The sequence below is a fragment of the Brachyistius frenatus genome, unplaced genomic scaffold (assembly GCF_029030835.1).
Source record: "Brachyistius frenatus isolate BFR_SWC_R1_liver_20210118 unplaced genomic scaffold, ASM2903083v1 Contig_39, whole genome shotgun sequence".
Lineage (NCBI taxonomy): Eukaryota > Metazoa > Chordata > Actinopteri > Embiotocidae > Brachyistius > Brachyistius frenatus.
The window spans coordinates 2,878,481-2,902,709 of NW_027210638.1; the positions used below are offsets into that span (position 1 = coordinate 2,878,481).

General features: G+C 43.1%; 2 protein-coding genes across 3 annotated transcripts; one reads left to right on the forward strand and one right to left on the reverse strand.

Moving 5' to 3' along the window:
• The first annotated feature begins 220 nt into the window (after window positions 1–220).
• Window positions 221–3,813, forward strand: nudt7 (nudix (nucleoside diphosphate linked moiety X)-type motif 7). Its single transcript, XM_069702045.1, has 4 exons — window positions 221–451; window positions 532–690; window positions 794–1,565; window positions 2,560–3,813. The coding sequence occupies exons 1-3, from the start codon at window positions 296–298 to the stop codon at window positions 1,145–1,147; spliced, it is 669 nt and encodes a 222-aa protein (XP_069558146.1). The 5' UTR covers window positions 221–295; the 3' UTR covers window positions 1,148–1,565; window positions 2,560–3,813.
• Window positions 1,626–24,222, reverse strand: LOC138622896 (nuclear factor of activated T-cells 5-like). Of its 2 annotated transcripts, XM_069702043.1 has the most exons (12): window positions 23,974–24,222; window positions 16,142–16,270; window positions 13,067–13,697; window positions 12,723–12,906; window positions 11,645–11,835; window positions 11,348–11,520; window positions 10,940–11,074; window positions 10,788–10,840; window positions 10,547–10,679; window positions 9,670–9,854; window positions 7,388–9,578; window positions 1,626–6,845 (listed from the first exon to the last, which is right to left on the reverse strand). In XM_069702043.1, the coding sequence occupies exons 1-12, from the start codon at window positions 24,044–24,046 to the stop codon at window positions 6,469–6,471; spliced, it is 4,455 nt and encodes a 1,484-aa protein (XP_069558144.1). In that variant the 5' UTR covers window positions 24,047–24,222; the 3' UTR covers window positions 1,626–6,468. The 2 variants fall into 2 exon arrangements, with proteins under 2 accessions (XP_069558144.1, XP_069558145.1); XM_069702044.1 differs by lacking the exons at window positions 16,142–16,270; window positions 23,974–24,222 and adding an exon at window positions 14,241–14,299.
• Window positions 24,223–24,229: the final 7 nt, after the last annotated feature.

Below are 24,229 nucleotides of genomic sequence, written 5' to 3' on the forward strand. Positions count from 1 at the left end.
CACTTCTCACCTTTAATTTAACGTCACAATCACGGACCCGCCCTTACTCCGCATCTGATTGGTTTACGAAGTCTTTAACCAATCACCGCTCCGGATTAAACCACTTGGGGTTTCCGGTACGGACCGCGCGTCGGACATAACGTTATCCTAGATTTAGCAGCGAGGAGGGTTTTTTGTTGTTGTTGTTGTTGTTTTTTAATTCCTGGTTGAATACGGTTGGACAACGCGCCACCTTGACTGCGTTGTAAGTTTGACGGCAACGGCGCGGGGTGACGCAGCTGTTACGCAAACTACCATGAATGCACAAAAGAAGACGGTAGACATTTTAAAGCAGTACGACGTAGGAACAAAGTTCTCGTATCTGCCGGTGCTGCCCAAAGCCTCGGTGCTGATTCCGCTGTTCGTGAGGAGCGGGGAGCTGCACACCCTGATGACCCGGCGTTCAACACGGGTAAATCTCGGATGGACGGATGGACGGATGCCGTCTCAACATTCATCTCTAGTTTAGACTTACCTTTTGTCTCTCTGTAGCTGAAGACCAGCCCCGGTGAGGTGTGTTTCCCGGGTGGGAAGAGAGACCCCGGTGACCGAGACGATGTGGACACGGCTCTGAGAGAGGCAGAGGAGGAGATAGGTCTCCCAGCTGATGAGGTGCAGGTGGTTTGCACACTATTCCCGATCATCAATAAGGTAGAAAACAAATAATAATAAAAAAAAAAAAAAACATAAATATTTCTGTTCAGAGCAGCTTTGGGTCCATCTCTTTCTCCCGTCTCCACCTCTTCTTCAACAGAGTGGTCTGTTGGTGACTCCGGTCGTTGGCTTCATCGACGAGTCCTTTCGTCCCAGTCCGAACCCCGCTGAGGTCAGTGCCGTGTTCGCTGTCCCGCTGGACTTCTTCACCAGTGAGAAAGACCACTATGCTGCCCACGGTGCTGGTGGGATGATGGGGCCGTTGCACTCGTTTTACTTTGTGGACCCCGATTCAGGAAGCCGGTATCAAATATGGGGGCTGACGGCCATGTTCGCCATACTGGTCGCTGCCCTCGCTCTCAGGAAAAAAACCGAGTTTGATGTTGGTTTTGACTCCGAGGATCCGTTTTCCTTCTTCCAACAGAGTCTACATAGAAGAATCAGTAAACTATGACCAGCCTTTTTTTGTTTTTTTTGTCCCCCCCCCCACCATGTAATGCATTTGTGCCAATACAAAATAGCTGCAGCCGGATTTGTTATAGAACATGTGTATTCATTTTCTGTAATATTTGTGCGGATAACAGTGCAGTGTGAAACTTTACCTTTGTGCAATATTTGTTTGAAAAGATTAATATAAAACGGAGTTTTTTTTGTTCACCGTTAAACCTTTCAGATCTTTTTTATAAGCGGGGCGTGTTGCCCACTAATCGTAAGAGTGGCGGTTCGATCCCCGGGTCCAGATGCCGAAGTGTCCTTGGGCAAGACACCGAAACCCGAGTTGCCGCCAGCGGCAGCTGATCGCCTTGCGTGCGGGGATGGGAGGCAAACTGCAACGTGCTTTGAGACCACTAAGGCGACAAAGCAATGTATAGGTGCAGACCATTTATCGTTTGCATCTGACACCTGAGGGGGAGGGAGAAAAGAAGCACGTCTGGACGTTTACATTTTTATTAATTCATTTAATGTAGCAGCAGGATTACAGTTATAAACAGAAGAGTATACAAATGTCCAGACAAAGGCAAAGTACATGTTAATAATAGTTCAGATGTATGATAACACGCTGGGGTTGACCTTTATCCCTACTGCAGGGTCTTAAGGCTAGATACTAAAGCTCAAGCTACACAGAACGGATACAACAGAACTGTTGGAGAATGTGAAATAGAAAGCGAACTAGGAAAAGTGAGCAAACTGATTACACACAAGATACAGCTCACACTATTGGCAATTAACAGTTAATTCATCATGGTTGCCCCTTTTGATCAAGCATTTCACAGCAACAATAGTAATGTTGACAAGCACATCAACACAAGAACGTTCTCCATAAAACAATCTCCACTGTCGCGTCCCTTTGACCTCACGTGTACAAATCTCATGAGGCATGAAAAACATTTTCAATAGAAAACAACAAACAAGGTGACAATTCACTGGTGAAGCTGCACAATATTATGTCGAGAGTAATCACTCTTGATATCTTGCAATGGACAGAGAAAATGTTACTACGAAAATATATTAATATGGGCTATGGTTATGGTTGTGTTGAGAAATCTAAAATCACTGAAAAGTGTAACAAATGTTAAACAGTCTTACAGAATTAAAAAGGAGCAATGACACAAAAGGGACACCAGTAAACACAGCAGAGCAACGGTTAAGTTATCAAGGCACACAAAGTTCTGTTGAAAGCATCACCATTGAAATTCAAGATACCCCTGCAGTATATTTCACATTTAAATATACACGGATATTCATTTACATGACCGAAGGACAAAAAAAAAAAAAAAAAAAACTATATTATGCAAAGATTTGCGTGCTCTCGTCACCACAGTTTAAATCGATGTTTTAACGTGTTGTTGTTTTTTTTCCTGTCAGGTCGAAGTGGCTATTTCGAAGAGTCACACTGAGCATCCTGGATCGCTCAAAAATAAAAGGGCTGGACGTGAAAACGTGACGTTACACCGCAATCCAACAGTTTGACAAATGTACAGTGACACGAATGACAGCTGGTGTCACCCCCACCCACCTCTCTCCGCCTCAAAATATACCACCTCCAAAACTGTAATTGGTCCGATGTTAGATGTAGAGCAAGCGCCGTTCCACACCATGAGGTAAAATTTACATTCATGAAACTGAAGTCGTAGGTTGGCTTTCTGTGTTGGTATGGCTTTAAGAGGCAAAACTGTTCCGCACTTCTTCCACAAACATCGTGTGCTCTTTAACTCCCCTAACCGAGAGGAATGGAATGCTTGGAAACGTCACTACTGCACTCTAACCTGATCTACAGTTAATGGATGAGTCAAAAGTGCCATTTGAGATGCATGACATAAAAAAAAAAAAAACAAGTAAAAAAAAAAACAACAACAAAAAAAACAACAACACACGCACACATGAAACCTAGCCCACTTATTATGTTCTAAAGTTTGGGTAAATTCAACGTCATAACAGTAGAATTAAGTTCTAACACATTTGCTTGATGTCCACTTAATTACATTTCTAAGTTCAGTCACACACTTCACAATAAACCTGCGCTTCATTTCAGGAAAAACACACCAGCAATGATATTCTGTGCTATGAGCATAAACCAAAAAGTTTTAGTTTTACAAAAATACTCTACATTTTGATACATGGATACAAAATTCTAAAAAAGATAAGTTACTTTAAAATGGATCGCTAAACAGCTGCAGGGCAAAAAACAAAAAGAGTATGACTATGAAAATGTAAACAAATGCAGATGTGAGCAATGCTATTCTAAAATTTGAATTCTCAAAATATTGGCTTTTTGATAATGCCAAATTGGCTACTGTTGGATATGGAAAGTACAGTGGTGTCATTCTGCAAAAAAAAAAAAAAAAAAATAGAGTAATGTCATGAGAAATATAAAGTATCAAATTAGTGGAAATGTCAATGAGAGATAAACTGATCCATGAAACAAAGTACCGTTACATATCTTTTTATAAATCTTGTAAAACGACGTTCTGCTTTTGCTATGCATGAGAGCTGCATAATTTAAATGAGTACAAATGAGTAAACATTATGAGGGCATTTGCAAGGACTTACAAGTATAAGACATAACGGCGACGATTCGCGACAGGAGCTTTGGTGTGCCTGGGTGCGCTCCAGTCTGACCCCCACAACAGCAGCCGGCTCTGTAATCTCACAACTAATGCCAGTGCTATTGATATTATAAACTGTAATATACTATCACAGCAGAAGTGCCCGTCACTCCTGTACAAAGCACCATAGGTAGAATCAAAATGGCAGCCTCTACGCAATAGATTTCATTTACCGGTCAGCCCCCTCCCCGTTCACGACACAAAGGACGGGCGCTGGGTGCCAAGCTTCACGCGGCGCCAACCTGCACACGCTACCGACACCGAGACAAAAAAAAAAAAAAAAAAACGTGATATCTAACACGAGACGAGGTGAAACAGTCCCAAGTGACAGACTGAACAGGGATCGGTGCAAAACAAAAAAAAACAAAATTTGAAACCCTTCATTTCACTGTATAAACTCGATGAATCCATTTTTAGGTGTTTTTGTCGGTGTGTGAAACACGAAGGCCTACTTACCACTCAAACACTGAAACACGACAATGCCTTGGTGGGAATGGCTGTTTTTGGACAGACTTGACCGGACCACGGAGACTGAATACAAAGAGGACAACAGTGAGCCAGACATTCTATACAAAGTTGTCCAGACCTCAAAAATATTCTGACATGAGAAAATGTAAAAATGCTTGGTTAAGATGTATTTACTTTTACAAAGACAACTGCCTTCTGTTGTTGTTGTTGTTTTTTTTGTTTTGTTTTGTTTTTTGTTTCTTGTATTTTAATTGGACGTTTCAGAGTACAAATTCAGCTAGGTCAGCAGAGAGCTGTGGATGGATATAAGGATTAGCAGGTTACACAAAAGAGGTTATAAAGTGCTTGAGATAAAATGTTTATAAAACCACACACGACACTCCACTTTCACTAGTGGAAAGTTTCTCTGTATCCACGTTGAAATGGTGAAGGTTACCAACTTCAAACTTCAAAGCAAAAAGATACACACACACGCGCACACACACACACACACTACATAGTTGAATGCTATTTCAAATTTCACGATGAGGCCTTGACATTATGAAAACACTGCGGAGGTGCTAAAACAACGGCCAGTCACATTATTCATTCGGTTGAATCTCATTTGTGAGTGTGTAACAAACATTCCCTTCTCTTTCAGTGCTCGGAGGGCAATAACAGTAACAGAACGTCTCGATGCCACAATATATGTCGATATCACGGAGACCGCTTAACTGCCGGCTCCCATCGACACCTTGCCCTACAAAACACGAATACATTATTCTACAAAGAATTCTACATTCTGATAATCTGTACTCTTAGAGTAGATTTTAGTCAAGTTGTTGACATGCGCACACAACGTTTGATTAATTTCTAAAGAAAAAAAAAAAAGCTTATATTCCCCACGGCGAAAGAAGTTTAAATCGATTGGATGCGGCGTAGCTGGGTGTTACCAGACGCCGAATTCACCTTGTGAATAGATGTGGCCCGGGCTCCGCTGAGGATCGTTTCCAGTCGTGGCGTACCAATGGCCACGGTCCTCGGGTTGATTTTGAAAACTTTTGGAGCAGCCTTTTAACCAATCAGCATTGACCACCGAGTGTTGTGCACTGTAACTCACCAAGCTGTAAACAATAGAACCCCCCCCCCCCCCTTCCCCCCAGTGTGTGCAGAGTGAAACACCGTTACAGTAAATACCCACCCGAAGACTTTTTTTAGACTTAAAAAAAAAATGTGTGCGCACCGCTTTTGCTCCGGCTCCCAATTCCTCCGTATTTGCCGGGGTTGCTGCGGCTGTTCGTATTGCTTCGCCGAGCCGTACCACCGCCGACACCGGTGGAGCTGCGTTTAGAAAACAATCGCTCAACATTAAAAAAAAAAAAAAAGGTGATCGCGTGTAGCGACCACGCCGACTTGATTCGCCCTTCAGAACCTTAACCGTGTTTCTAGAATTGAATCACCGCCTAGTCGGATGCTCCCGAGTTAACGGGTTGGCGGAGCCAGGCTAAAATGTAACACGATGACGGGGTAATCTCTCGTTTCAACCGTCACTCCACGTGATGAAAAGACACGAACGCAGCTCGCACCCTCCACTACTCAAAAGTGAGGTGAAGGCTCGGAGTCTTACACACTCACAAAATGAGATTCGGCCTTTACCCGACACTTGTGTGCAATCTGATATTCGCTCCATAGCGGGCTGTTTTATCTACTCTGCCTGCTCCTCCGGACTACTCTCATCATTTTACTATTCCCGTTTCCCTCTTGCTGACATTCTTTATCCCTTTTCAGTTTTTCCACCAAACCTGGTAGGTTTTTCACCATCATCATCATCATCATCATCATCATCTCTTAGGCTCACATTATTAAAACACTTGACAACAAAACACTGCATTTTATGAGAATGATGGATAAAGCAGTTATTACAGGCCTCTCTGATCCTGCAAGAGGGGTAATAACAAAGGCGGACTCATCAATTCAAGAACAATAGATGGACGGAGGCTATAATTAATGATAAATATTTCATAAAAACAAAGTTACAACAGCTAATAATTTGGGTTTTCAGTAAGAGGGGCATTTGATTTTTAAATATTTAAAATTTTCTACGTTTTGTGGCGTTGACGCAAAACCGATCGCTTCGCCATTCTATTTGTTGATTTCCGGATGGATGACTCGGCTACATATCACTCACTCTCCTGAGTGCCCACGTGGTCCAAAACGTTTATCACTGCTTCTGTAGGCTTTCCAGTAGGTCCTCAATTTTATCCATGCTAGACGATGCAGATATAGACGCCTGCAATTGATTCTGTAAGCTGCTCTGTATCTGCAGACTGGTCTGCATCGGAGTCGGCAGGCTCGTTTCGATGGTTGCCTGTAAACTGGACTGCAGCGCCGTTTGTGTGTTCGTCTGCATTGCATTCTCTAGGCTGGTCTGCATTTGTGCCTGAAGAGTGTTCTGCAAGTTGCCGTGCATGGTGGCTGGCATCGGGGACGCAGCTCGGGCCATGGGCTGATCCAACAGAGGCTGCATGTGACTGGAGTTCTGGGCCTGGCTCTGAGCCGGCAGGGTGGGTCCGGCAGAACTGAGCAGCTGCGATGAGTCTGGGAGGAAGAGAAAAGGCCAATAATCCCTGTAATCAAACGGTTTGTAAAGTATACGCTGCGGCGACTCAGGAAGCATTTGGGCACATAAAAATGGGGTAGCGCATTACAGTACCGCCGGCTTCAGAAAAACAACAATTTAACAGTTACTTAAAAGATGCAGCCTGTAGGATTTAGTGGCATTGAACAATGAGGCTGCTGAATACTAGACTAACTAAATGCCCCTTGCTTCGCCCTCCGCTTCCAAGCAAGTCCCTCTCTGGAGCCAGTGTTTGGTTTGTTCCTTCTGGGCTACAGTAGAAACGTGGTGCTGCAACATGGCCGACTGTGAAAAGAGGACTCGCTTATATAGATAGGAAGTGCTCATTCTGGGGAGACCACATCACAAAGACTCTTAGTTTCAGTTGATTTTACACTAATGCAAACATAATAATGAATATTATATTGCATTACTGTCAATAGATCCCCATAAATCTTTCACACTGAACCTTTAACTGTGATTCGCTGTACTTTAGAGGTGAAGATTACCAAAATCATCTTACCATTCTGGATGCCAAAAACGAACAGGTTGGCTTGTCCTTGTGGAGCCACGCTGCCACCCACGCTTGTTTGGAAAAGCTGCTCCGGGGGCTGCTGACCGGGACTGGGCACCACACCCACACCACCCTGCACCACAAAGATAGTCGTGCCAGGGGCTGGAGCCTGGTTGTTCAGCTCCTGTGAGCCAATAGTGCTTTGCAGACTGGATAGAGACGTCTGTGGCAAGAACAGCTCCACAGGTTGACTGCTTGGGACGCGGCTGGAGCTTGGGCCCACTTGCATTGGCTGCTGTTCCTGGAATAGACTCTGCTGTTGGTTCTCAGTTGATGTCGAGTTGTTGCCAGAGGAGCTCTGGTCTTGGAAGGACATGGGCTCTGCTGGGTCTGGCTGCTGGATTCCAACGTTAATGCTCCCCATAGGGGAAGGGCCTTGGGTCTGCGTGCTGAAGAGAATAGCTTGGGGAATAGTCTGCGGGTTCAGCTCCGTGGTGCAGAGAAGCAGACCCGCTTGCTGGGGTTGTGAGAGTTGGCTCTGGGGCACAGGGTTGGCCTGTGAGTGATTTGGTATACTTTGGAATATGGAGCCCTGCTGGCCCATCGGCAGCTGTGGTGGCTGTTGTTGGTTCTGCTGTGGAGATTGCTGCTGCTCCATGGGAGTGCTCTGTTGCTGCATTTGGGAAAGCTGAGCTTGGGGTTGGTTCTGAAACATTGCGACTGACTGAGGCTGGCCCGTAGATGTCTCCATGGAGGAGATGAATGTCAGCTGCTGCTGCGGCTGTTGTTGGGGTTGAGGGTTTGGGGACAGGTATAGCGTTGACGCTGTGGACTGCTGCTCTGAGCTCAGACTTCCACTGGTGAGAACAGTCAGTGTATTCTGGAGCAGGGCAGCTTGAACCTGCTGCTGGGAGCCCTGGGTTTCAGCCAGCGGTCTGGGAGACTGGAAGAGTTGTTGTGGGGGAGATGTGTGGGATGGAGGCTGTGTTGGGAAGCTGGTCTGGATGGTAAGCAGTTCCCCAGCCTGTTGAAGGAGGGAGACCGGTTGCTGTACTTGGGGGGAGGAGTGGATCTGGGGCTGGAGCAGCTCCGCCTGAAGGTGCTCCAACACCTGCTGTTCTTGGAGTTGCTGTTGCTGTTGTAGGTTGCTCAGTGCTTGACTTTGCTGCTGCTGTTGCTGCTGTTGCAGTTGATGCTGTTGTAAATTGCTAAGGATTTGATTCTGTTGTTGCTGATCCTGCAGTTGGATATTGTTAAGCACTTGCTGTTGCTGATTTTGCTGCATCTGTTGTTGCTGCTGTTGAATATTCTCCATGATTTGCTGTTGCTGCAGTTGCTGTTGGTCTGGCGGCTGTAATATAAGTTGTTGTTGGATCTGCATGTTGCTGAGCACTTGCTGCTGCTGTTGCTGTAAGTGTTGGTGCTGTTGTTGGTGCTGAAGGTTTCCAAGGATTTGTTGCTGTTGCTGCAGTTGCTGATGTTGTTGAAACTGCTGCTGGATCTGTTGTTGTTGTTGTTGTTGTTGTTGTTGCTGCTGTTGTTGTTGTATCTGTTGTTGCTGTTGTAGCTGTAGCTGTTGCTGTGCAGATAGCGTATTGTCTGTAGTTCCCAATCTAAGGCTGTTCATGTTCTCCTGGACATGCTGCTGAAGGGAGTCTGCAGAGGGTGTGGGGCTGTACAGCACAGAGTTCAGCTGCTGCTGCTGCTGCTGCTGCTGCTGGGCAACAGCTGCTTCCAACACCTGCTGTAGTGTGGTGTTACCTCCAGCCTGAAGCTCTCTTACTGCCCTCTCCAGTTGGGCCACTCCTTCCTGTGGAAACAGAGGAACCTGTGACTGTTGTGGCTGTTGCTGAGGGGGAGCTGCTATCTGGGGCATGGCCACAACCACGACCCCTCCACTGTTATTAGAACTGTCAGGAGGCAAGCTTTCCTGAGGGTCTCTGAGGAATTGCTGAGGGACCTCTGGTGTCACTGGCGGAATTGTGGTGTCTCCTGCCACTGGAAAGGAGGTTGTGGGGGCAATGTCTTGCTTCTGTATGTTGCTGAGGGTCTCCAGGCTAGGGAAGACAGGTGGAACCTGGGGAAGCTCCACATCTTCAGGTTGTAGGGGCATTGGGCTTTGAAAGGTCTCACCACCTGGATGAGGACTAGAGCTGAGCTCCAGGGTCTGCTGCACTGCGATGAGAGGGTCAGGGGCAGGCTACGAAAAGAAGGGAAGCAAAAATGTTACCAAGTGCATTTCTCAAATAGATATTTTGATTTGTCTTTTTTGAAAATGGATGGTATCTCACTTTGAAGACGTCTGTGGGTGGTGGATTGCTAGACACTTCCATTGGTGTGTCCTCTTGACGTTTGGAGGGCTGGCCAGAGCAGTCAGTTTGCTCAGGTGACATAGATTTGATCTGGCCATCAAATATACAGGTCTTGACCAGGGAGGGTCCCTCTGTTTTAACTGTCCGGACGTTTGAGTTATCAGCTGGGGACAAGAGTGGAAACACAGGACAGCTGTGACTGTGAGAAGACAACGCATCTGTTTCAAGTTTATACCTCAAGCTCAAGTATAGACTAGTTATACAGAGTACCTATACCAAACTATACCTTCAAAGAGTGGCCCTACCAGCTGAAGACTTTAAATTAGCTAAAAACGAAGAAAAAGCCACAAGCCTCCGATTCCATGAAATATATTTCACTGAAGGAAATCTCCAGTAAAGTCTTGTAGCATTCTGAGCACATATTAAGCGACTTTCATTTGACCCCAACATCTTTGCTTTCACCGTCAGTGTAAATGTGTTGAATTCCATCATGTCGCAGCAGTAATGGCAGCAGAGGTTGTGAGTGCAACACTTTAATCAGCAGCTGGATTTGTCGATAAAATGTATTGACTTTTATGGGTGTATTGTCATTTAAGTTTCTGTTACAAGTCATTGATGAATTCTGGAAATCTTTAAATGCATCTGCAAGTGAAAAAAGTCAAGATGTTGATTTATAAAGCCATCGTCGGTAGGTAATATTTTATGCATATGGTCACAGTATCTTAAAAATGGTATTACGTTAACCGTTTCTACACTTCTTATGACATAGCCGATTAAGAGGGCTCCTCTCAATTCAAAAGAGAATAACCCCATGAACATTTTTAAATATGCTTTGTGCAAGAGCTAGTTTGTGTACCTGAGTCTGGAGTGTAGGTAAAGGGCTGGGCGTCATGTGATCTACCAGCGTTGGTCATCACAAAGATTCCCACAGAAACGGGAGAAGTGACTGACTGGTTGTGGAACGGAGGGACCGCTACTATCAGATGATTCTGGAAATTAGAGATTACATTTTCAGTCAAATCTCAGGAACAGTAAGGCCAGTGAAAGCAGGCAGGTCTGATACAGCAGTTCATGTTATGTTATTCACTTGCATTTACCTGATGGAATAGGTCCATGTCAATCTTTGCCTCGGCTCGCCAGGAATTATCATCTACAAATTTAACAACAAACATTGTTTATCTTTCCATCCATCAGGGGTTTACACGCAAAAACAAGGACAACACTGATAACATCAATCTGGATTCAACACCTGCAATGTTCTCCTGAAAAATAACTTTGGTTCCTTTGAGGAAGTTCTTTCCGATGATGAAAACCTCCTCTCCTCCTCTCACTGAACAACTGTGAAGACTCTTTTTCAGGATCTCTGGCACTCCTGCTGGCTGGGCTGGAGAATGACAGAAGAGTCAATCAGTCAGAACTCGCATGACATCTGGGTTAGTGTTTGTATAAGGTCATTTGAAACAGAAACAGAAGTTCTACGAACTGATGAGACAAAATAGAATTTTGTGACTTTTATAGGAAACGCTTTGATAAAAACGAAACACCGCAAATCAGAAGTAACACAAAATCCCCGTCATTCTGCCGTGGGAGGCCCGGTTGTTACCCGTGTAGCATTTCTACTTGATTTTGAATTCATGTTGAGTCTTAAGTTACTCACTGCAGAGGATGGGCGATGAGGGGACCTGTAAAGTAAGGACTGATCCATCAGGTTGGGGGATGTTGACCCTGAAGGCCAACCTGGCACGTGTGCTCTTCTTTTTGGATCCTGCCACACCAATACGGGCCTCCACATCGGCATTACGCAGCTTCAAAATTCCCACGCAGTCCACCCTATAGAAACAAGACAGCACGGGGAAGGAGGAAATAAATATACAAAAGCACAACGTGTAGTCCTTCGACATCAACACTGTAAAAATGACCAGATCTTTAATTATTCATGAAAAATTAAGCTTACGCAAGTGTCATGTCATTGCTGGGCTCCAGAGAGATCTCGATAACAGTGGTGCCCTCGATGTCCACCTCCTTGCAGGCAGTGGTGTTGCGTCCTGTCACTCTGCACGCCTGGTAGAAACCGTGAGGCTTCACTCTGCCTGCATCATTCGCTACAAACACCTGCAGCACAACTGGTTCACTGACGCCCTCCAACTGTGGGCAGGGGAAAAAAATGTATGAACAGCTTGACCGTCACAAATATTAGAAAACATGACACGATTACCGATAAAACTAGTTTTAAGCCCAGTAATAGACAAAGAAGCATCCATATCTAGTAATGAGTATGTACAAAAACAACATGCACACTCATAAGTTTAATGTAATGCATTAAAAGAGCCAGGTCGATTTACTCCGTGAATGGATCTCATGAAATTATACATAAGGATGAGAAATTTATGACATTCATTTGTTCGACAATAAACGTTCTAGAATTTCTTTCCAGTTGATATATATATATATATATATATATATATATATATATATATATATTTTTTTTTTAACTGTGATTTTACTGCTTTCCTGTATCTATAAATGCTGCTGTAAAAAAAAAAAAATTCCCCTTGGGGATTAATAAAGTAACTACCTACCTACCTACCTTGATATCAAACAGTACATGTGCACTGATGAATTTCAGGTTCATTTCATTGACTGCTTCATAGTTTAAACACAGTAGAACCACAGTCTCAATTTAATCAGTCGTGGGATAAGTGCCTTATCATTGAATATAAGGCATGCGCTATTCCCTATTTGGGTTTATCAGCAACAGGTAAAGATAGGTTTTCAAGTGTTGCTCTCTGAATATTGGTATTGGTATTGTAAAAACAAGCTTTTGATGTAACTCGGAAGAAATTTGCTTACGGGTAGTGGTTGGAGTGAATAATTGTGGTGTGTCTGCACTGGCATGATATTCTCTTGTCGCGCACAGAACTCCACACTCAGTGCTCTGTATATATTTGGCCGTATTCAGCTTTACCACCTCAGGTGTTGATATCCCCCCCCCCCGCGTTAAGAAGCGCAGCTGGTGGCATTTGCAGTCAAACCTTGACAGTGGGGAATCCCTGCTGTGTGCGATCTTTGACAGAACCTCTGCTGCCCTCGGTCAGATAGCGAGCTCTGTGCTGGGTCTCTGGCTGCACCAGGATCTTTAACTCCTTCCCATCACTCCTCTGGGGGAACTGAGTACACAGTGACCCACCTTTCACTGCAGTCCCTGACTCATGAGAGCTGCAGGGCAACAAAAATGACAATGACATTAGTATGACATCCAGAGATGGAATCACCCCAGACAAAATCAAATGAAATGACCTTTACAGTATCCCTACAGGGGGGCAGAGGTACTCTGATTAAAAGTGACAGAATTTGCGTTGGACAATGGTCACCCCACCTGGCCATGGGACTCGACTTGTCAGTGCCCAGCTGGGATAGGACAAAGTGAGGGGCCTTGGCGCTGTCAGCATCGAACACATCCATGCTGTCCTCTGGAGGAGCAGGCTTGGGGCCAGGCCGCTGGCGAGGGGTGCGTTTTCGAGACTTCCGTGGTACCTCTGTGTTGTCGTTGTAGGAGATGGAGCTGATCAAGCTGAAGTTGGAGACGGAATCATCAGCCCACATGCTGCTGCTATGCTCCGAGTCTGGACCTGGTGCACCCGATGCGGTGGGTTCCTCTTGGCAAGACATCTGACTCTCATCAAATAGGTCCTCAGGTGGCGGGGATATGCTCAACACAGGCCGTCGCTTTGATGGGGTGTTTTGAGGCTGCTGGACTCCTAGCCCTGACATCACTCCTGACCCTATATCTCCTGCTGCGGTTACTGCTCCACTGTTGCCTCTGCTGGGGGCAGATACGCCACCCTCCATACCTTGCATCTCTGAAGCTCCAGCTCCATCCCCTCCGGTGGAGTGGAGATGCTGGGCAACCTTGAGGTGGTCTGAGGATGAGGTAGAGGGGCCAGTGGATGGAACTCCCATGGCCAGGGAGGATGAGGCGGAGGGGCTGGAGGTGGAAGAGGTGGCATCTGTAGTAGTATATACAGATAAAGAAGTTAGGACAGATGTTCAGCACAGAGCAGGCTAGCAGTCCCATTCAAGCAGCTGAATTTGTGCATGATTTGTATTGATTTCCCCTCTTCCCAACTCTAATTTCATCAGTATGTGGGTTATATGCTCTCACTGTGCATGCGAGAGATGTCAAGCATTGATCAAATGTTCTGAAGTTAAAGTTGAGAAGGGTACTATAGGTCCCACAATGTTTTGATTCCTACAAAACCTCTCAATTAAAATCAATGTGACAAAACTGACATGCTTTGTTTACAAAAACAAAAGCAAGCTACAAATTGTTACATACACATTGCCAGAAAGAAACATAACAAAATCTGGTCAAACTTTCTTGTACAGCCAAATTTGCAAGCTGAGAATGTGGCGCCAAATTAAATTTGCCAGGGTTACAGTACAGTTTGTGCAATGTGCATTCAGTAGTAAACAGTAGTTTGCGCATGCCAATTGGAAGATTTGGTTGGGACTGAGCGTAGCCATGGAGACAGAATAAACAAGCCTCTGACCTATGGAGCAGTGAACTGCAGACCATTTTATATGCAGACACTCCCTGCCTCAGAGGGAACTTCCTGCAATAAAAACGAGACAGCCAATGAGCAACAAGAGAGCTGATCATTCAAGACTCAACTTCTGTCAATCAGTAAATTGGATGAGTTAATATACTGAAGGAAGGAGTAACTTTTGAAGTTCATTATTTCTAGACACTTTGAAGCACGTGTATTTGGTTAATGATGATCTGAAGGACATTACAGTAGTCATGCTTTTGATCAGCACTGCTTAGGGCCTGCTGAGTCACACAGGACAGGAAAAGGTAGCGTTAACAAAAGCGCTCTCTCCAACATGACTTGTTGACCAGTTAGTTCGCTCTTTAGATGAAACTCAAGACTAGAATCTCTTACAGTTATAGCTGATGCTGGCTGCCGTGAACCATGATCCAAGATCAGACCACATTTCGTTTGCTAAATGATATTTAAAAAGACAGTCCAACGATTGCTAGGGGCAACTTCACTTTTTCATGAAGAGACAGAACCTTCGTAATCACTGAAAATGTCAGCTGCTTTGAAACATGGCGGTCGATTAATCATTTAGCTGCAAGCTCAAACAGACGACCTTCTGTTGTATAAGTGTGTATTGAAGTATGTGTGAATTAGAAATGAGCGCTGGCTGCTTCTGCTTTAAGCCCTTGTTAAGGCCTTCTAAAACCACACCATGCTATACTGACATCCTCAGAGAGACGTGCTGCATCAAATGAGATAAGGTGTTCTCGTTGTTTTATCCAAAAAAAAGAAGAAAGAAAAGTATGTCGTGTTATGCGACACATCATATCATGATACAATATAATGTGGTAACACAGGCGATGTCGGAGATGACTGCTTAAGCCGAAGGACGGTATCTGGATCAGCATCATCTCTAAAGCTGGACCAGCCTGATTTTAGCTGCCTAAAAAGCCAGGTGCCAAAAAAAAAAAACATTAAGCACAAGCATCAAAAAAAAAAAAAAGAGAGAAAAAAGAGAAAAAAAAGAGTGAAATGATAAAAAACAAGCTATGTTAGCATGCTGTTAATGCAAACTCAGCATTTCTGGAGCTGTTATTCAGAGGAATCCTGTCCAGTAAATACAGACCAAGACTATTCTTGCAAAGAGAAAGTTAAATCACAGTCACTGACACTAGCATTGGATGGGTTAGGTAGATATTAACTGAGCTTTGTGTGAAATGAAACCTAATGATTTAAAACAAAAAACAAAACAAAAAAAACACTTTTCTTTTTTATCTCTTTTTTTCACTTCAGTTGTATAAAGTGAACTGGTTGGGTGATGAGCTGCAGGTACTCGTTGGTGTTGCAGTTTGGGTGAATATCAAAGTCCAAACACACAGAGAGTCAAGGTAAGCAGTGCCTCTTCCCATGCTGCTGCCTGGATTATAACATGTACTGTATGTCACACTAAAGTGTCTAACGTGGTCACCAAACAGTGACAGTGTCAAGGAAGCTAACGGACCGGCCCATCAACACAACAAGATTGATTCTTTACAATAATGGATAAACTAACGGTTCCTAATTCAGCTCAAGTCCAGTTGGGCTTTAACACTCGGCCCCCACCCTTCATTCAGTACCACTGTGTGTAGAACAAGGACACCCGCCAATATATCAAAGTGAAATATAAAAAAAACATCTATTATAATGTAAGCAGTATTGAAATACTTTTGATTTAAAAATAAATACTATACTAGTGTATGATCTCTTTTCATCACAAATATTGCCTCAGGATCAGATGAAAGGGTGAAGTTGCCCCCAGACATTCATACAAGGCCATATCAGTTTCGTCACCCCTGCTGACTTGGGGAATAGTTTGTTCTGGAGAAACTGATCCCAGATCATGGTGTTCATAAGCTGGGCAGGTAGCTCACCTGAGGCCAGGGCTGCAGAGGGCGGAGGTCCCGCCTCTCCCCCACTCTTCTGGCTCATGGTGGGTGGGTCTGTCTCGGTGGACGGCGGCTGGAGCTGGAGCTCTTTTGGGAGGAGGTCATATACCGACTCTGCCATGGATGAACAGGAGAAGATAAATTAGTTTCTGAAAAACATAATTGAGATTATTGTTACTTTATTATTATTGCAGGACCAAGTAGCTACAAACAATTCACATCCTCTCCTCTCAGGTGGAGATACTTCTAAGCAGGTCCCCCTAACATCTGTTCAGGAATAGTGGGACCAGCTCAAATTAGCTACCATCATGGCAGAATTGCAAAACAACATCTGCCTCTGCTGTTAGTTTACACAAACTGGTGCAGTCAGTTTAACCCTTTAAATACCAAGCATACAGTACTATTAACTTACGATGCACAATACAGGACGACAAGGGTCGCATAAGGCTGCTTCTATCTGGGCCTAAAATGAAAGCTAATGCAGCACTGCCTTGAAATGCAATACAACTACAGCTGATGTAGTCAATAAAGTTTTACATTTTTTTCCACAAAAAGTAATTGAGTTAACAGTCAATTTCACTTCCACTATTGCAATCCTGTTGGAAATAACAGAACCACTACTATGTATCACTCAAGTTGCTTGTTATTTCCACCCGAGTCTCATGACCAGAAATCCTCCCACATCGCCAAAAGAATTCTGCAGTCAACATTAATACAACACACGGTATCTTATGACAAACTAAATTAGCCTCCCTTGGTGTTGAGTGTAATAAAACCCAGAGACGTGGCGATATTTGATGGCCCATGATTCCCCAAAGACATAACGAACCACTGCAGCCACACTGGAATAAACCATATTTGATGGCAGATAAACACGTGATTAGATACTCTGGTTGCTAAGAAACAGACACCTATCAACACCCGGACAGGGATATTTCAGCTGTGCATCGGCAGTGCCCAGCATGTGTAGTAGTCATCTGACACTTGGCTATGACTCGGCACCAGCAGAATGATGAAGCTGACAAGACACACGATCTCACACTTCTGTGACGTCGACGATGCTGCCGAGGGAACGGCAACACGTCGTCACCAGAGTTCACACAAAGAACCACACATCGCACAGCAGTTCGACACAGACAGCACTGAGATGGAAGCACACTCCATGTTCTTTTGCTTATTCACTGGCCTACGTCTTAAAGGAATATTGGCTTTAAAAATACAACAAAACTTTCTATCGATTGCAGTAGATCCTGTCGCAGCACAAACACATCTCCCAAGTGCCAGTGTCCCACGCAGGTAGAAAACTAAAGTATCTTTCAGTGACGAGAGTATTGTCAATAACCGTCTCATTTTCTGTGAACTATCCCTTTAAACCAAACACATCAGCTCGGTGTATTTACACAGCTTTTAAAAATAAGTTTAGCAAAGAAAACCATCTCCATAAATCTGGATGTCTTGGACAAAGGCTTATATAATAAACTTTAATGTGGCCTTAAAGCAAACTTCAAAGTGTGCATGAGCCTCACAATATCCCTCTATCTTCGTCTGTTGTTCTTTGTGCGAAGAAAGTGAGTCTTTGTTGCTGGATGTATTACAGACTGGCTGGAAACCCGACATGACCTCAGTCGTTTTCACACAGGAGAGGCGTGTATGATGTAGGTCTACTGAATACGTGTTCAAAACTGCATGGGACCTACCGCAGCAAGTCACATATGAACAAATGTTATGACTCGCACCGCATACATCAGTAGGAACACGACATCCTACTGCCGAACAGCAGAGGCACATTACATCATACAGAATAACGAACAGAAAAGACTGTTCACCGAGCTGAGCATCTTCTGTCCCAGAGTGGTAGGAGTGTCACGAAGTCAGGTTGGATGACATGTATTGACCTGATCAAAATGAGTCAACAGTGGGTTAAAGCGTGTCACTGTGCTCAGTGCGCTGGTCTGAATGGGGCATAAATCATTCGCTCTCCCCGAGTGCTCGCAGGTTGCACAGCACTCCAGAACAACAACAGAAAATCAGTAAACTGTAAACAAAATTGAATAAATAAAAAAAGCTCATTGTTCATGTGTGTTTCATCAAGACAAAGGCACTCATCAGTAAAGCTATTCATAAATATAACAGTGGAGGTAAATTGTTGTTGATCAGAAATAAACTTTGTACATAAAACTCTTTAGTCCAGTTTCCAGTTTAGTCCAGAAGGATAATCAAACTGAAAATCTGAATAATGAAATTCAGAGCTTTACAAATGTACCAACCTAAAAAACATTACGAAAGTGATGTTAAGGCATCAAGGATTTGATTATGATGGGAAACCTACAGAAAGGATTTTTATAAGATCAGAGGCATTTTCTAGTGTCAGTAAAGAAAAATAACTCCCACAAAGTTTATCATCCATAAAAGTCAATATCAATGACGTCAATATTGTTTTTCTACCCCACATTCAGTATATGTGTTTCCATGCGCACTAATGTTTAGTATAGTTGTATATAATATTTACTCAAATTATCTTAAACATATATGATGGATAATCAGTGCTCACACAAATTCATTATCACACTGATGCTCGGTCAGTGTCTTTATTTGAGTGTGCAAATGCCTCGTCTGGATTGTATTCAATGTTTTGGTTACATTGATCAGCCAAACCCTGGGAGGGAGCAGCATGCAAAACACTGCCTGTATATATGTATACAGACTGTGTGCTGTAGCCTGCGCAAGAGGAGAATTCAGGAAAAATAATCAACAGAAATAATCACCAGGGCAGCAATTAAACACTTTCATTATTTTCATTTTCACGATAATGACAGTAAATAGTGAGAAATGGTGGTTTTGATTTCCCACAGACCAGTGATGTCTTCAAATGTCTTGATTTGTCAACCAGTTCAAACTCCAAAGACATGTAGTGTACCATCAAATATATATATAAAAAAAGAGGCATTGAAACTAGAAATATTCGACATCTTTGCTCTGAAAAATGAGGAAAATTATTTGGTTATCAAAAGTGTTACAGATCATTTTTCTGCCAACAGCAGCTCTAATTATTAACAAGGCTTTGCCTACACTCAGTTTATCAAAACAATACTTCTGAGAACGCACTGAATACAAACAAGTTTCTACAAACATGTTTGAGCCCGAGGGAGGAAGCCCAAAGTTGTTGTCATACAGCTGCACAGAGAACAAACAACCGTAACAACAGCACACAAGGAGAAGTTGAAGGTTTCTGATATTCCATTTTAACGTTACATCATGTTTGAGACTCTAACTTGAAGTATGTTTATTTGTTTTCTCATACTTTGTGGACAGAATAAGGACCTTCTTCAGGGGTACTTGCAGTACACAACACAGAGTATCCAAAAACACAGAATCTTGGTGAAGTGGCCTTACTTTGAAATGTAAACATTTTAATCTAATTATCTCCTTGTGTGATTAAGAGAGTCTTAAGACTTACATAACAAGAGAACATACTATAATCCTGACTCTCAGATGAGCTTCAGTTGAAAAGAAGAAGTTTAACTTCCCCTTCTGTTCCCAAGAGAATTCTGGACACTGGTAGTGTTCCTGGAAAGGATTTTGGTGTTTGTCTCAAATGGCATTTCAGAAATCTAATGATATATGTATAAATTTATATACGCAGATCTACAAGCTGGTCAGAGTGTGCCTAGAAAGAGGGCCGGAATAGACTCGCCAGCCAGGCGGTGGAATGACTTTAACCTACACTTAGAACAATTAAATTACATCATCTCATAGTTATGCACTGCTCACATTACACATGCTTTAAAGGTTTTGCCAAATGGCAAGGCCACTAGTCCATTTTTATTCTTTGCAGCTGGCTTGGGGCTAAGAAGGGGGATGAAAGATGAATTGACAATTCATGAGGGCCATGTTTTTGTTGCAAATAAAAAAATATGCAGACCAAGAATGCATCTCAGTGCCCAACAATAGCTGCTTCAATTACACTCTTGAACACATAACGATATGCTGAAGCCAGAGAGCAGACAAAGGAGCAACTCACTGCACTCCAACCACAAAGAATGCCATTTTTGGCCCTTTACACCAACTCCATTTACCTTGAAACTGAAATTAATCAAAGGAATGGCTACAAACTGTATTTGATTTTCTTTTAGTCTTGTTTTTTGTGTGCCTGTTTTTGCTAATGCGCATTAGGTGCATAAACTAATCTCAACTCAATCTCAAATCTAAACAAATGTAGTGTACATCGCCCCCAAAGATACATTAATGGTAGCCCCCAGCTTGTGCCCTTGATGTGTTAGCATATATTTGAGTCACACAACCAACCTTTGATTTTAACCAGTAATAACCCAGAAAAACACTTACAGTTGTTGAAGATTCCAACCGTTTCAATTTCCAAATTGCACCTTTGTTTCCAAATGAAAACAAAGATGGCAGCCTGACAGCTACCTGCACAGAAAACACAGTTGCAACTTGGGAAACAGTCTATAATCTTTATCAGCCTTTAAAGATTGTGGTATGGAGGACCAAAACAAAAACAAAAAAAGAAAGAAAGAAAGGAATATTTGTTATTTTTGGCAGTTTCTGTCCTCCATTGTATAAAAAAAAAAATCGGATAAAAAACTATGGGTTGCTTTATGGTCCACATGTATACTAACACATGAGGGACTCCAACTGCTGCAGCAGTAATGCATCCCATATGTATTTTGACCTATCTAAAACAAGTTTTGAGGTTGTCAACCTAGTTTGAAAATAACCACTGTTATAAAAGGTGCAGTGAACAAGCAAACACAAACCGACATGCACGTATCATTTAAAGTCATGCGGCGGTCTGCTTTTAAAGGATTATATCTAGGAGGAGCTGTCATTTTTTCTCATATGTCTCAGGTGACTGACAGTGAACAGAGCCTAACAGATGCAGTCACAGATATGAATAGACTCAATTCTGGCACCACAAGGAACAAAAATAAACTCAGGTTTCATATTTACCATGATGAATTCCAGGCTTCACCCAGCTATTCTCAAAATGTAAAATTTCCTGAAACTACCGTGACGTCTTCAATGCAATATACAGCAACCACAGAGTTTATCACTGGCACGGCCATTAGCCCAGCTCTCTTGGGGTCATCTGGCTTCGCTGAGCCAAACATTGGCTGTCGTGGACAACTAGCATCATGAAGCTAATTGTCAATGGGGCAGTGAACAAGCAAACACAAACCGACATGCACGCATCATTTAAAGTCATGAGGCGGTCTGCTTTTAAAGGATTATATCTAGGAGGAGCTGTCATTTTTTCTCATATGTCTCAGGTGACTGAGTTAGCGCCTGGCTCTGTTTACTACTTATGAGGCTACGAGCGTGTTTATGTGAAAGAAGTGACATCGTCAGAACCATGATTGAAGTACTTAACATGATACGAGATAAAATGGTGATGCCTGCTGGTAAATTTTGACACAGCAAAAAGTACTCCACCTGGTGAAATGTAAACGGTATGATTACAGAACTAGAATAGAATAAGATATAAAAACTATAATTTGAAAATATCAAAGTAAGGATAAGGATGTAAATAGTTGCAGAAAGTATTAAAAAAAGAAAAAGTCTTTCAAATAAGAGAACATATTTTTGCTGTTTTATCTGTTGAACAAACTATTACAAATATGTCATGCGCATAAAATAGTTACAAGTAATGTTAGGTTGTTTCGGCTCCTAATCAGAGAACACAGGACAGACAAGGTCTATCTGATGAAATGGTGCATCTATAATTATGGGAAATATTAGACAATGAGTGCATTACTTTTATAATAAAAGCATTTCGTTTTTATTTCTAATTGTCATCAAAAAGTCTCCTCATGATGTTCTGAGTTGCAGTGATGAAACAAGACAGTATAAGCACAGACACTGTCAGAAATCCAGGAAGTAAATATTCTTTGGGCAAATATAAAGTACCTATTATTTTCATGTAGTTTTTAATGCAATATACTATCCCTACATTTGTTGGGAGCTTTTTTTTTTTTTTAAACCAGGTTGACACATGGAACAGCAAAGCAATTCAAATGATCTCTAGAAATATCTGTGGCTCTGTATGATTTGTCACTTTACTACAAACTGTTTCGCCCCAGCCAGGAACCAGTAGGAATAATAACGGGATATCTGGGGATCTGATTGGGCTGTTACCATGGTGATCCAGAGCCGTTAAAAGGAAGTCACCTTCAGGATACCAGAAAACCAGAGGTAATCCCAAATAGCCAGATAATCCGCACGCCGCACTTCTTGCTACATGTTAGTGTTTCTATGGCTCACTTTCCGGTTCACCATTTGGAGCCAGAAAAAAACCACGACCAACTAAACTGATGTAATTATTCTGGCAGCCCAACCGGTCGTCTCCTCTCACACTTACACTACGACACACTGTACACAAGGTCTCCCACTCGATCTTTGACGAGCATGTCCGCTACCTTGACCCAAACACCAGCGAGCACATACCCCAATTACCGAGATATAAATAAACACTCATCTTGTGATACAGGGTGACCATATGGCAGTCTCAACTGAGCATTTCAGGGTCACAGAGCAAAGCTTTCTGTTTGGCTCATGAGCACCCTTATACATAGCAGCCAGACAGATGTGAGACCAGCAGGCGAGTTAAGACTGTTAGGTCAGTACCCACTGGTGTTCAAAATGTGGATTAAAATCTAAGACAAGGTGGTCCAACTGCAGGGGGAGGAGGGGAAGCAATGTGGAGCCACCAACATATTAAGAAAATGCAAAATCCACACATCTCAGGTTGCGTTTCCACTTTTTAAAGAGCGGCGAGCAACATACAAGCCTTGCTCATAAATAAGCCACAACTGTGATAGCTGCCAGTGTCGAGTAGCACATTCAGACACAGTTTCTTTACACATGAAGCAGACACACTTGTAAATAGATATGGAATTGATCTGGAGCCAAAGTGCAGCCAAAAAAAAAAAAAAAAGCCTTTACACGTCTACAGACCCCCAAGCTTCACGACATGAGTTAACGGTGTTGGTCGCAGATGATGCAGCAACACCTTCCTAATAATAACATAACAGTTGGCTGACACGTGTGCAGCGGAATCAGAGATGCAATTTGGCACTGGAGGGCCCCTCTCTCTCTCTCTTTTTTCTTTTTAATCCCTGACAGGCAGGATAGTATGCTGCGAGCTTTGAAGTGCCAAATAACTGCATACTTCCAGTGAAACCAGAGACCGTGAGGAGGATAACTCCTGGCTCAGGTCAGCCATGCACTACTTCTTTCTGTCCTTGCGATATTGTGTGCACACCTCTGCAGAATCCGACCGACATTTAAGTACGTTTAAACCACTTAGAAATGTGGTGGCTGGAGGAGCAAGGAGGGAGGAAGGAGGAGGAGGAGGAGGACAACCACACGTAGTTAGCTCATTTATGCATCTTAACATGATACCGGCCATCAGCCTAAAATGACCCGATTTTTTTAAAATCACACTCATCACGATCGAACCTATTACCGTGATGATTAGTCGTGTAAGCCCAGCCTGCCACGCTTCCTCTACGCATGCGACACGGACCACTAACTAACCAGCCGGGTAGCCCAGTCAGTCGCCCAATGCACACACACACACACACACACACACACACAAAAAAAAAAAAAAAGCCAAATGCAGCCAACTAACTATGCTAAGCTAGTCTGGCTAACAGCAGGGGAAAAAAAAAAAAGAAAAAAAGAAGCTAACCGCTGCCTAGCTAGCACCTTCACATGAGCTATCGAGACGAATCGTATCACTTCCTGTCAAACAAGGACACAACGGATCAGCGGTTAACCTTTCTTTAGTCAAATCTTACCTTTAGAGTATAGAGATTTAGGGGAATTGAGGTCGATATCCGAGCTAAGGAGGGATATAAAATCAGAGGGCATCGCAGCGCTTCATCGAGGGGAGGAGAAGCGGACACTCTTTAGTGGAAACGGAGTCGGCTGCTCGGAGCCAATAAATATAACGTTGGTTTTTTTTTTTTTTTTTTATCAAGCGGAATGTTTTAATATACAGAGTATAACATCGAAACACTCTTAAGTCGGCGAAAGCAAAACTTTCAATTCAAA

What these genes read in the sequence shown, in the direction of transcription:
- nudt7 (XM_069702045.1), top strand. Translation starts at nt 296, where the DNA reads ATGAATGCACAAAAGAAGACGGTAGACATTTTAAAGCAGTACGACGTA. An exon ending in TGACCCGGCGTTCAACACGG is followed by an intron (nt 452 to 531) that starts GTAAATCTCGGA and finishes GTCTCTCTGTAG; the next exon opens with CTGAAGACCAGCCCCGGTGA. An exon ending in TATTCCCGATCATCAATAAG is followed by an intron (nt 691 to 793) that starts GTAGAAAACAAA and finishes CTTCTTCAACAG; the next exon opens with AGTGGTCTGTTGGTGACTCC.
- LOC138622896 (XM_069702043.1), bottom strand. Translation starts at nt 24,046, where the DNA reads ATGCCCTCTGATTTTATATCCCTCCTTAGCTCGGATATCGACCTCAAT. An exon ending in TAAATCTCTATACTCTAAAG is followed by an intron (nt 16,271 to 23,973) that starts GTAAGATTTGAC and finishes CATCCATGGCAG; the next exon opens with AGTCGGTATATGACCTCCTC. An exon ending in CTCATCGCCCATCCTCTGCA is followed by an intron (nt 11,075 to 11,347) that starts GTGAGTAACTTA and finishes GTCATTCTCCAG; the next exon opens with CCCAGCCAGCAGGAGTGCCA.